This window comes from Prunus avium, chromosome 5 (assembly GCF_965620075.1).
Source record: "Prunus avium chromosome 5, drPruAviu1.hap1.1, whole genome shotgun sequence".
Taxonomy (NCBI): domain Eukaryota; kingdom Viridiplantae; phylum Streptophyta; class Magnoliopsida; order Rosales; family Rosaceae; genus Prunus; species Prunus avium.
In genome coordinates, this window is record NC_142288.1 from 13,374,995 (window position 1) to 13,388,614 (window position 13,620).

At 37.5% G+C, this 13,620-nt stretch overlaps 1 protein-coding gene across 1 annotated transcript; it reads right to left on the minus strand.

Moving 5' to 3' along the window:
- Positions 1–4,826: 4,826 nt before the first annotated feature.
- Positions 4,827–8,013, minus strand: LOC110768049 (abscisic acid 8'-hydroxylase CYP707A2). Its single transcript, XM_021971728.2, has 7 exons — positions 7,610–8,013; positions 7,159–7,477; positions 6,506–6,898; positions 6,223–6,412; positions 6,025–6,131; positions 5,608–5,726; positions 4,827–5,428 (listed from the first exon to the last, which is right to left on the minus strand). Exons 1-7 carry the CDS (start codon positions 7,825–7,827, stop codon positions 5,335–5,337), a joined length of 1,440 nt encoding a protein of 479 aa, XP_021827420.1. The 5' UTR covers positions 7,828–8,013; the 3' UTR covers positions 4,827–5,334.
- Positions 8,014–13,620: the final 5,607 nt, after the last annotated feature.

Sequence of the window (13,620 nt, forward strand, 5' to 3'; positions counted from 1 at the left end):
TTCCTCTATGGCCTGGAAAGGCTTTGTTGATCATTGAGTAGGGTACTAGGCAATGTCAACTGTATTATTTTTTGGTCTTTAACTAGGTATTGCCTTACCCTCTTGCAGGTTTGCTATCAGAGCAACTTTTGAATGTGGATTGGTTTTTTAATCTAGTATGTGCCCATAACTGACTTTGAGCTCAGAAAAAGAGGCCAAGTTCATGCAATATTCCTCTCAAACATTTAAAAATGAGCATGCCAAAGGAAAACCAGTATATGTTTTCTGTACACGCATTCACCATTCTCCCAACTAAAAAGCCTAAACAACTATAAATCAATAGTTGGCATCAATCATGATTGAGAGTAGGTCACCTTTGTTTTCCCCTGTCCTTTAGGATCATTATTTTGAATTTAATAAAATAAAATAAAATTTGAAGCATATTTAAACATCTGATAAAATTAGAACGATACAGATAAAATAAGTTACTTTAAAGATGTTGGTAGCAAAACAAAAATTGTTTGATAGTACCTCACTGTCGCTTAGTTGATTGTCTAAAGCTAAGTTTGGATGAGTTTCGATCCATTTTATGGTGTACTTCATGGTGGCTCTTCCTATGATCATCTTCTTAGGTACTGTATAAACTGTCTACTAAATTATCTCACATTGAATAAATGACTACGCAATATCAAATATTTGTATTCTAAAATAAACTTAATGAAAAATTGTATTTTGATACAAACTCAATTATCTCATATTTGCATTCCTTTAATCTAAATACGTCACCGCTTAGCATTAGTGCCTCAATAGTGACGCTACTCATTTAATTTCTCTGAAGTAGATTTTAAGAGGTTTCATTGTCTCCTTGTCTCCATCTTATTCGTCAGATTCAGAATCACCTATATTCAATGAATGCTCATTTCCACAGTTCCCATTTTCCTCACTCCAAAATCTCTATCTTCTTTTCTTAATCTCTTCCCCTAAATTCAAACTCACGAAAAACCTAGCCTTCCAAAGTTGAACAGTTCGCGGTCTTGTATCCATTTGTTTTTCTACTTCGGCGCTCTAGAGAGAAGGACATAGAGCGAAAGCAAATATTCATTAAGTAAAGTCATCAACTTAATTACCAAGAATTTGAAGAGTGGGAAACGAAAACCAAGACGGTTTCCTTTCCCAGCTAGAATTTTCCAACATGCACGTATTTTCAATTTTGCAACAACAAATATTCAGACGTAATTAGGACACTAGACTACACTCATATCCATAAAAACGGCCGTATCATTTTCCCAGTTCCGTCATCCACGTCATCAAAAGTGACACGACGGACACATGTCCTCTAGTTATTAATTCAAAGTCAACATTTTCGCATAGTTTTGAACGTATTGAAAGTCAAAGATATTTATGACGTGAGATTTTTGAACTTGTGGGAAAGTCAATAGAGGCTTTGGTTGTTAGTTGTCAAATATACGTTATTGTAATATGTAATTAAGATTTGATGAGATGGGGAGATGGCGGAGAGAGATGTTTCAAGTAATTGACCAACTCACACAATCAAGATGGCAAGGCAACGTGTTCATTTCCCATTAATTTCTCGATTACTCTACTCCGAAAATTTCTTGCATATGAGGTGAGGTGCGCATGCAACACCTCTCTTCCATTCATCCTTTCATGTACTTGTCACGCGAGAAAAATATTTGTATGACTTTATAAGATTTGAGATCTTTTAAATTAATTCGATAATGACTACTGAGATTCAGAGATTTATGAATTACAATGTAAGAATAATATTCTGAATAGTTAGTGTACGTCAATTGTATGTAAGAATTTCATCATACTATGGTTCGAAAAATAAACTAACCAAATTCTCTGGTGTGTGCCAAGTTATTAAAAGTTGTCTTGTTTTGACCTATTGAAATGACTCTGTCGTGGTTTGAAATCATGTCTTGTTTTTCATTTCCTCTCGACGACCTCTTCAGATGAAGAAAGGTAGAGTCTTAAATAGCACAGCAATGCATGGTTAGTGGCAGCTAGGTTATAGGTGAGTGCATGGAGGACAGAGAATTTAAAGCTCTTGTTTTAATTCACAGCACACTTCCAGATCATGGTTGTCAAAACATGCGGAACCGACCGAGTGACACAAAATTTTCAAGGCGTGGTAACCGAAGTTGGTCCTATTATTTTATCAAATTGGAAACATTATGTTGATAAAGAAATTTGTCACGTGGTTAATATGGATGCATGTGATATTATGTTCGGGAGAGCATGGCAATATGATGTTGATGTGATCATAGAGGGTAAGTATAGTTTTATGAAGGGAGAAGAAAATCGAGTTGGGAAGAATGAAAAGAGATAGAAAATCCAGCAAACTAGGAAAGTCAATGTTTCTAGTGAACAATAATGAAGAATTTTTGGAATGGTAGGATAAGTGATCTAGAATGTAAGATATCCAACGGGATAGAGCTCAAGTGGGTATTTCTTCTACATTTCTTGTGGAATATTTGTTTAAATACGATCCTATAGGCTCTAGATGCCTTTGATATTTCTGGCAATCGGGGCTGAGTTTTTCTCAAACGTGGGAGAATGATGCGGTACAATAATGAAGGATGGGGTTCTGTGTAATTAAGTATATTTTTATCTTATATTTATGATAGTGGTGGACATCAATCCGGTCAAACTGATTATACCGTCTTATTCAAACTGTAATTATTGATTTGATTTGATTTTTCATAAATAAAAAAAACTAAACAATTTGAAAACCAAACCGAACCATAAATGATTTGGTTTTGAGTTTTTACAAACCGGCTTAAAATGAACCCGCTGCCTACTTGTATATTTATTTATTTTTATTTCATTATACATGTAAAGTCCTTTCATTCGATAAGAATTAGATATGGATGTTGAATTTGAAGTTTGTTGGAACTTTGAAGTTATTGAGATTTTTCAAATAAAGACAATAGATTGCATTTATAATTGAGGCACAAAGGTCGTCAACCATAAGAGCCAGCCAGTACACAAATACAAATAACCACTTAAGGTTATTACAAATACGAAAGCGCAATAACCACAAAGGGTTAATCCAAATACGGAGTACTCCACAGGAAACATCAGGCGCACATCTCCACAAAGAGCCATAGAGGGCCAAAGAAATTCCGACATAAAAGTCGCAAGCCTACAAAAGTCATGCATAGACCACAACGCACCTCAACGCACAAAATTACAACTGCAAACTACAATCTTTAAACTCTCACAAGGAAAAATATTGCGTATAGGCCGAAACCAACCAATTGGTTTAGTTTGGTTTGGTTTGGTTTCTTATGTGATTTTTGTCAATATCGACTCGAACCAAGCTGTTATATTGTATTTGGTTCGATCACAATTTTAAAGTGAAACCAATCCAATCCAAACTTTGCCTACCCATAATTTAACTACTTCTATCTAAAATAATGTGGTTGTCTATTTATTTAATTACCATTAAATGACTAATAGAGTACCTATTATGATTTGTTTTTTTGGCACGGTACGTATGTTAAACAAAAGCTCGGTTGTAAATGTAAGTTTTGTACATGCTTTGTTTTTTGGGGTCCCAAGCCTCTACATTTAGCATTCTTGCATTTACACACATTTAAAGAGATGTTAACCATTAGATTGATCTAATGAATTTTAATAAGTCCACATCATCATAATTGTATTATACCAAAACTCACCATTTGCACCTTATTATATGTATATCTCTAAAATGAAAAATGAAACCTTCCTCCCCAACTCAGCCCCTATACTGCCCGCCAATTGCCGCTGCCTCTCACTCTCTTTTCTTCTCTCTCACACACCTTCAGTAAGTCCTATAGTTGGTAGGCACCTCTAGGATTTTCAATTGCAGTTTAATTTTGAAGTACTTGCTTGCTGTTGAGACAATAATTCCATGTTAAATACTACGATAGGACTATGGATGGTGCAGAGAGAGGTGGTGGCCATGGATAGCAGCAATCGGTGGGAGTTGTTTAGGGCTGGGTTGGGGACTGAGACTATTATTTTGTATTTTTAATATTTTATTTCAAAGGTATTAGATACACATAAGGTATAAAGAGATGTTGAGATGTGGACTTGTTAAAATTCATTAGATCAATCTAATGGTTAACATCCCTTTAAATACATGTAAATACATGGATACTAAATGCAGAGGCTCGTGATCTTGTTTTTGGTACATTCACTCAGAATTTTCTTATATGATCCACCATATAGGAGATGATGATATGCAAAACCTTTCCCTTATTTTATGCAGATCGTGTCTGCCATGCCATTCCCTGGCTTCTGGCTGCTAGCTACTGGTAATTGTGGTGGAGCAAAGTTCTTGAGTTGTTTATAATTGATTAATACTGTTGTTTACGCAACTATACAGGTGTCTAAATCTAGTGAGACATTTTAATGATTGATGGTTTCTGTATTGAGATATTTGCTCCAAGTCAAAAAATTGTGTTTGGGAAAATAAAATCATGTATAATAGATATGGAGAAAAACTTGTCTATCTTATATTTCATACAATTTTTTTTATCTATTATAATATCATGTTATGAGAGAAAAAGAAAAAAGGGTGTGGAACAAGTTACATGAAAGTTTTACTCGATAGCTATTTCATATTTCATCGCAGACTTCAAGAGTGCCGTAAACAATAGGGCATTTCTGCTCCATCTATCTCTCTCTCTCTCTCTCTCTCTCTCGTTAGGGTGATTCTTATTATAAATGCAAGCATCACACCTACTATTATTTCAAACAAAAAAAGTAAACAAATATGCTGGCCGTTTGGAACGTGGTTGGAAGTCACATAAAGACATCACGTTTGAACTCATACAGAACCAAATTCAGTTTCATTCATTGAATTGCATCTTCATTCTGCCTTGCGGCTCTTTACATTTATTTAAGAAAGAAGAAAAATATATTAAAATTAGTTAAATACAATTAGTTCATCCTTCTTACCTGCTTAGATATCACAACCGGTGAGGAGTTTTCCTCTTCATGATCTCTTGCCAAAAAAGAAAAAAAAAGGAGAAAACATGACATGGTTTGCATATCATGTTTTGGTATGAAGCCTGTTCTCTGTACACTTTGGCTTCCTCTGCTGCAGCAGCATTTGTTCCTATCTTCAACTTTCTTAATACTTTTTGGGTATCATCTTTTCTCTTGGCCAAAAAGAAAGGGACTTTGAGTAGCTTTCCTCATGCTAAAGGTTTGTGTCTAAACTCTCATCAATATTTCTTCATTTCTTTAAGAAACTAGAAAGAAACCAATTCTCTTGCAAATTGCAATGTAAAAGGAAGTATCTGAAGTTGGGACTTTGAGTTTTTTTGGAGTGTTATGGGCTTAAGTTTTAGGACATAATCTGATGGGCAGACCATTTTGGGGAAGAGCAAAAGGGCCATACTGGATGCCATTTTGTGCACCAACCATAGACCACCTGCATAATGCAACAAACAAGGCAATGTCAGCTCCAACAGATCATAAAATCATTGACATTCTATTTTAAGAAAGTATGGCCTTTTTATTACTGTGCTCTCTGTCTATATGATGCTCTGCCAGAGCCCACCCCCTCAAAACTCAAAAGGTTTAACAACTCAAGTGGAATCAAGTACCTACCTGTACTTTGTTGTTAGATGGTGTAAAAGGACCAAAATCTCCAGCTTGGCTAATTCATTCCCAGGACATGAGTGGGTCCCGCTGCCAAATGGCATGTATGTGTTGGGCTTTGGAGCAACCTGTCACACAACATGATTAATTGATGAGTATCCACTGTATCTAATTCCAATTCCAATGAATGATGTGATCATGATGATGCTGTGGTGGTACTGTTTTCAGTAGATACTTTTATGGGAAAAGCACTTTTTGTTATTCTGACCAATACCGCAATGGAATAACTTTTTCACACATCATTGCATTATTGGTCGGGAGAGTAAAATAGTATTATTCCCGTTACAAGAAAATTTTTCTGCAGTTTTAGAGGAACAGAACACAGATATATGAAATTATATGCATACAGTATCAAACTATATTCACCTCAAATCTTGAGGGATCAAACTTCTCAGGTTCAGGAAAGATTTCTGGGCTGTGGTGAATGTTTCTGAAAAGTGGCAAAACTTTCCACCCTTTTGGTATAAGATAACCTGAAAAATAATTTTCAATTTTAATTAGGCTAGAACAGATTTTAACTTTCAAGTAAAAACTACATCATTGACTTCAATTCTTTGAACTGACCTTCATATTCAACATCTTCCACAGCTTCCCTGAAAGTAAAAGATAAGATGGAAGCAACTCTAAGTGTCTCCTGAATAACCCTTGAAGTCATTGGCATCTTCTTGGTATCTGCCCAACTCAGAGCCTTCTGGTTCCCTTCATCATCACCCTCCTCTTCTTCTTTTGTCCTCATTATGGCCTCTTGCTCTTCCTGTAAAATCACAGCCAGTAGGAATAAGAACCCACCAAGAACAAAAAAACAAAAAAATGACACAACATAATTGAATTGAATTAGTAATCTTACAGTGACAGCTTGAAGAACACTTGGGTTTTCGCCAAGGTACTTGACAATCCAAGTCAAAACGCTGGCCGTTGTGTCACGAGCAGCGAAAATGACACCGATGACGTTGTCAGCAATCTGTTGGTCTGTGAGGCCTTCTTTGTCACCCATAAATGATCCAAGAAGGTCCTTATGGTCCTCCACCTGCTTCCTCTGCCTCCTTGTGGAGATAATTTTAGCCAAGATCTGAGCAAGCTCCTTCCTGGCTTTCATTGATTTGTGAAAGAGTGTGCCTGGAAGATTAATTGGCATTGAATTGTAACCCTTCTCAAGAATGTAGTAACACCTCTTCAGATCCTCTCTGTACAGAATTTCATCCTTTCCAAAAATAGAAAGGAGTGCAACATTGAATGTGAACTGCAACAGCAGCAATAATTGATTGATCAGCACAAATTAAATATAATATCATCCCAAAATAGCTGCTACCCATTTTAAATATTTGATTGCTAGTTGCATAAATATGAATATTATAGCAAGTAGAGGAAATGTTCTCTTGCCAGAAATATATTTCTATACTTCTGTTTGCCCTGTTTTTTGAGTTTTATTTTATATTCTCTGTTCTGCTCTGTTCTGTTCTGTTCAGAGAGAGTGGCCCTGGTCTGGTTTGGCTAACTCACCGTTTTCATTTCTTGGAAGGTGTTGATCAAGCGGCCTTCCCAGGACTGAAGAGAGTCTTTGGCTATGGATTCAATGGCAGGGACTATGCTCCTGATGGCTTCAGGCATGAAGGCACGGAGGACAAGCTTCCTCAATTTGGCATGGTAATCTCCTTGGTGGAAAAAGATGGCTTGTTTCCCCAACATCCTCTCTTTGCTTGCTGGGAAGGTTGGCTTGAACAGATGGGATCGAGTTACAAGCACAAATTTTGCAGCTTCTGGGCTTGAAATCATGACACAGGGACAACCCAAGATGTGGGTTTTGAAGATAGACCCAAACCTATATAATATATATCAACACAGCACACATATTAATTCACATGGGCGTAAAATCAAGTAGCAAGTAGGCAATTAAGCAAAACCCAAGATGTGGTTTTCCATTTGGTAACCAGAACAATGGATGAATTGTTACCTCTTTTGTTTTGAGGCAAAGAAGACATTTGGGTTTTGAGAGTAGAGTTGGAAGGTCTCTCCAACATAGGGCCAACCTAAGGAACCAGGTGGAAGTGGGAGTTTGGGGCTACTGGGAGTGAAGAAGAGCTTGGAGATGAGGGAATGGATGAGAAAGAGGAAGAAAACAACAAAAGCAAACATGCAAAGCATGGAGTATAAAATACTGCTGATTTCCATGTCTCTAGATATGAATATAGCTCGTGCTTCTTCTTGTAACTTTGGGTAGGTTTAATGGCTGCTAGTTTTGTGAAGCTACTAAATTGATTGTAGAAGTAACAAACAATAACTAGAGCAATTGAATGAAATGGTGATGAACCAAAAGAAACAACAAAACTGGTTGTGTTGTGTTATGTGATGAAAACAAGTGAAGTAGAGGACTATTTATAGGCTATGATGTGGGTTTTGAGACGAAGATGCGAGGAAAGAAAAGGCGCTTTCAATTACAGCTCGAATCCCACAAACGGAATCTGCCTCCAGCTCATTCCTACGCTTACCATTTCTCTATTTACTCGTTTCTTGTGAGAGAGAGAGAGAGAGAGAGAGCACGTGTCGGAGAGAAGCAATGCATAAAGAACGTGTATTAGTGTGCGAGGGTCCTGGCAGGAGTTTGACCGTACAACAGTCAGTGTGACCGCCGTTTAGTGAATCACGAAATAAGTATATTTTCTAGTAGCAGAAAACAAACGCCCACCAAAGCTTAGAAGGATGCAAAAACACCTATTGTCTCTTGAGCAACACAAAAAGGCAAACCTTTTTATCTCATCATCCTCTATGCGTACTCTTTCTCCATTTCTCTTTTACATATTATACTCTTGCAATTGCATTTCTACACTCACTCTACTTTACATATTACCCAAGTATCTTGCGATCTTTGTATGAAATTGCACAATCACTAAATATGATGTAGAATAGTTAACCAAATATCTTGCGATTATTGTTTTGAAGAGAACAACGGGGCAAGTGCAACTCATTGTTGTACTGTGACATATGAGCTTTTCGGCCAAATAAGGACATTTGTTAGGTCAAAACAATGATTTATTTGAAGGGTAACTTTGGAATTTTTGTATTTGTTTCCAATTAGGATTACTAGAGTTTCTAGAGCTTGAGGTAGTATTAATATCAATATTAGCTAAGGGATTAAGGTTGTTATTCCTATTTTTGTTATCAATAAAACTTTGAGGTTTCTCAACTTCATGTGATTGCAAATTACTATTACTATTCACTTCCCTGCTGTGAGGCAATTGTATTTCATCCACAGTTCACATTGATAAATGCAAAAAGTATGGGTTAATTAATTAGTAGTATCTTACACGTATATATAGAAACCTTTTTAAAAAATATTGTTCCCCGAGTAACTGACAGATTGAAAAAACCTTTGTTACATTTTCATCGATTCAAAAATTGGGCTACATGAATACCATGGCTCTTAGTTGACCATTTTCGTCACTTTTTTCTATTCTTAGATCTCACATTATTGTTTTCTTTTATGAATTCGCATATGGTTCCGTTATGATTTACTTGGTTCAGACCTTTGTGGAAACTAAGGAAGACTGACGCACCATCTCAGTCATATTTAGGTTAAGAAACTCCTTTACAAAAGGCTGCGAGCCAAAAGTTCAAGAAAGTTCTTATTGGTCCACAACAAATGTTGATTATAAGTTAGAAGAGCAAACATATGTCTAAAGGCCTTTTAACAAAAAGAATTTCATGCAACGAGGATAGTACTTTTTGCTATCTTTGGCCAATAACACAACGACAAGTGAGATAACTTTTTCACGTGTCATTATGTTATTGGTTGGGATAGTAAAACAAAGATATCCCTGTTGGTGAGTTCTTACTTAGTTAGGATTTTGGTTTCTTATTTCATTAGAATTTTGGTTACTTACCAATTATTATTTAGTCCTATTGTAATAGAGATTTACTTCCTATTGTAATTTAGATATATTTCCTATTTTATTTAGGGTTAACACATCTTTGTACTTGTATAAATACCTCCATATTGGAGAAGAATAATAATATGAGTGTATCTTAGCATAACTGAATATTTACCCTACTTTGTTTGACATGGCATCAGAGCCAACTTTTCTGGTGACTCGTGTGTTGTGCTCACCCGTGTTCTAGCCTCATATTTTTTTCCTACCGGTGCCCTGTGTGCCCTCCTGGGTTTGTGTGTTGTGTCGCTGTGTTCTGTCATTCCTGTCTTTGTGCATCTATCGTATTTGTGTATTTGCTGTGCTCCGTTGTGTTCCCCTGTGATAACCTCTGCCAAATTGAGAGTCGTTGGCACTCCTCATTCCTAACCCATAATGGGTCTTCATCTTGTATAGTCACCATCTTTTGTTCATCCTCTCATATGTGTTTTCACCGCACCTAGCCTTCACATGCTTCTTTGCTACTGTTCCAAATTTTTTATTTTTTCATCTTTGTATGCCAGATGGTCTTTCTTTATGTCTCAGCTTCTCTATCTTTGAAACTTCATAACAAGTCTCTTTCCTCCGTGAGCCTCGTCACCGCTCATTGAGCCGTTGCTTTACTTCATGAGCCTCGTCACCGCTCACCGAGCCGTTGCTTTCCTCCACGAGCCTCGTCAACGCTCGCCGAGCCATATCTGCCATGATTTCTTCCTCTGTGTTACAGACTTGGTATCACATCCCAAGTCAAGCTTCCAATTAAGTTTCCAGGCTCGTCTGGCATCTGCAATCCCATACCATACCAGCCTAAAACTAATTCATTCAAAGTTATCCCGGCCAATCCACACTGCCGTTGTTCCCTTTGCACATCTACTTACTCTCTTTGTGTTGCTGGCATTGTCCTGGCTTCTTGTCTTGCCCATATCCCACATGCACTCTGTCTTCCACTTGTTTCACTTTTTATATCAATATTCTATGTTCTCTCTCTGCCCGCCAACACCCTTTGTGATTAGCTCTATCTCTTGAGCTCTCTCTGTCTTTTCTTCTCTTGCCCACAAGCTGGATGTCTTGCCTCTTTTTTTTTTATCCTTTATTTTATTGACTTGTTTTGCACCATATGTCTCTTCCTTTATCAACACCTCTAGCATTTGTCAACATCACCTACCCTATCTATACAAATTCATCCACCTCCCTACCACCTTCCCATCTTGCATTTGTTTCTGCCACGAGACTGGCATGTTTGAGTCTATTTACTATTATTCAATTTCTCTTCTTCCAAATCTCGACCCTTTACCAGTGTCGGATTTGAGGGGGAGTGTTGCAACTTTATTTGGGTGTTCCTTTCTCCAAATCTCGACTCTCATACATCGTCGGATTTGAGGGGGAGTGACACCGCTGCTCATCTATTCCGCTGCAATTTAACCACCTATCTGCCATGGCTGATTTTGCTACATCTCAGTGTTAGTCAGTGCATGTTTCTCAAGTACCATTGATCATATGGCTCCATCGACCCCTTCTCTTTAGGGGGAGAGGGGAAGTGAAGAGAAGTTGTCTCTGCTATTGCTGGTGCCAATGCCTTGTATTGCTGTTGATGATTCCTGTTGTGTCTCTGCCTTGTTGCTCTTGTTGGTGCCAGTATTGTTGCTCATGCCTTTGCTGGTGTGTTTCCGCTGTGGTCATACCTGTTGACCTTGCCTTTGCTCTTGACTTTCTTTGCCTTGCCTTACCCTATTTGTTAGGGTTTGGCTTTGCCTTGCCATGCCTTGCCTTACCCTATTTTTAGGGTAAGGCTTTACCTTTGTCGTGTCTTACCCTATTTTTAGGGTTTTGTTACCCTATCTGGGCTTTCTTTGCCATGCCTTACCACCTTGCCTTTGCTTGGCCTTTATTTGCCTTACCTTTCCTTACCCTATTTTTAGGGTTTGGTTGCCTTTGCTTTTGCCGTGTTCACAGGGCTTCTGTGTTCTGCCTTATCTGCTGCCGTGCTCACATGGTTTCTGTGTTCTGCTATGTGCCCTATTTTTTAGGATTTGCTCTTGTGTTTCCGCTGCGAACTTTGCTTTAGTTTGTCACTTGTTTCACTCGTGGTTGACGAAAAGACCTTCTCTACAATTGGTGCTTCTCAAGTATGGTGTTCTGTGACTTGCTTGTCAAGTTGGGCGTGCGAAATATCTTTGCCCAACTTGAGGGGGAGTGTTGGCGAGTACTTACTTAGTTAGGATTTTGGTTCCTTATTTCATTAGAATTTTGGTTACTTACAAATTATTATTTAGTCCTATTGTAATAGAGATTTACTTCCTATTGTAATTTAGATATATTTCCTATTTTATTTAGGGTTAACACATCTTTGTACTTGTATAAATACCTCCATATTGGAGAAGAATAATAATATGAGCGTATCTTAGCATAACTGAATATTTACCCTACTTTGTTTGACAATCCCCATTACAAGTAAGTTTTTCTGCTTCCAACAAGACCTGAAGAAGCAATCAGCCCCTTCCACATTGTAAAAGAGCTTATTGTGTAGTTGAAGAAGTCTATTTTGTGATTGAGATGCATCACATAATCTAAGGACGCCGAAACACACCCCGCCTGTACAAGCATGCTTGTATGGCAAGCAACCAAAGGTTCTTCCCTTCACCAAAGTGGACCTCCTTCATCCCAACTTTGGACCCACATGTTCGTGGGCATGTATCGTCCCCACTAAGGGCGAAGCCAAGCACGAGTGGACTCCAACCCAGTGCAATATTTTTAAGAGCATAAATTTAGTTCTAAATTTTAAAAAGTTCATCTTATTTCCATTCCATAAAAAATTAGTCTATTTTAGCCTAGTAGCTCTTTAAATAAATAACACAACTTTATGAAAGTTCTTGACTCTGCATTTGGCACCACACCATGTCTTCAGAGAGATTCTGGTAAAATTATGAGAGACTAATTTGTGGGAATTTTATGTATATTCATCTCCTTGTAGGATGCCATATTTATAATATAACGAAGCCTTGGAGGCCAAGTAAAGTAATAAATTCCTAATTCTATTTATAGTAGAAAATCAGGAATAAAGGAAAATCAATTACAATTAATATAGGAATCCTTGGTGTGCAAGGGAAGTCAAGGGTATACAAGTCGCGCCAACACTACCCATCAAGTTGGTGCATATATAGCTATCGCCGATGTCCAACTTGTCCAAAAGGAAATTCAAATTATGTGGCCTCGAGCTTCTGCTTGATAAAATGTCGATACACTTCAACATGTTTAGTACGATCATGTTGAACTGGATTATGTGCAATGGATATCGCAATATTGTTGTCACAAAACAGATTCATCACATATGTAAGTGCATATCCAAGCTCAATAAGCAATTCATTTAACCAAAGGAGTTCGCAAATTCCTTTGGTCATACCTCTGAACTCAGCTTTTGCACCGGATAAGGCAACCACCTTCTGTTTCTTGCTTCTCCAAGTAGCCAAATTAACCCCCACAAATGTGAAGTAGCTTGATGTAGATATTTTGTTAGTAACATTTCCTGCCCAATCTCCATTCATATAACCATCAATATTCAATTGATCATTTCTTGAGAACATAAGTCATTTCCCAGATGGCGACTTTATATATTTAAGGATTTGAAGAACTGCATGCATATGATCTTCATTTGGGCAATGCATGAACTGACTGACAACACTCACATCATAAGTGAATTAATCGCCCTACTAACCTTTGATATATTTGTTTGTTTATGGGTACTTTATTTGGATATTCTTCAAGATGGTATTCTTAAAAATTGAGTGTCCACCGATTTTCAATAGAGCATACCTGTTTCTGCCAACAAGTGCAAAACATACTTCCTTTGAGAAAGAAATATGCCTTGCTTTGATCAAGCCACCTCAGTGCCCAAAAAATACTTGAGTCTATTAAGGTTCTTCATCTCAAACTCTGTTTCCAAATAGTCTTGAAGCTGAGAGATTTCCCGTTTATCATTCTCACTGCGCCCCTCAACGTGCACATTCCACCTCTGTGAACCATGTCATCCCTCACGTAAGTTCCTCCTCATCTTCCCTGATTG

Coding starts and splice junctions, on each gene's coding strand:
- LOC110768049 (XM_021971728.2), bottom strand. CDS start 7,827: ATGGAAATCAGCAGTATTTTATACTCCATGCTTTGCATGTTTGCTTTT. Junction 6,899..7,158: donor CCTTCCAAGAAATGAAAACG/GTGAGTTAGCCA, acceptor CTGCTGTTGCAG/TTCACATTCAATGTTGCACT. Junction 5,727..6,024: donor TTGATCCCTCAAGATTTGAG/GTGAATATAGTT, acceptor GTTGTGTGACAG/GTTGCTCCAAAGCCCAACAC.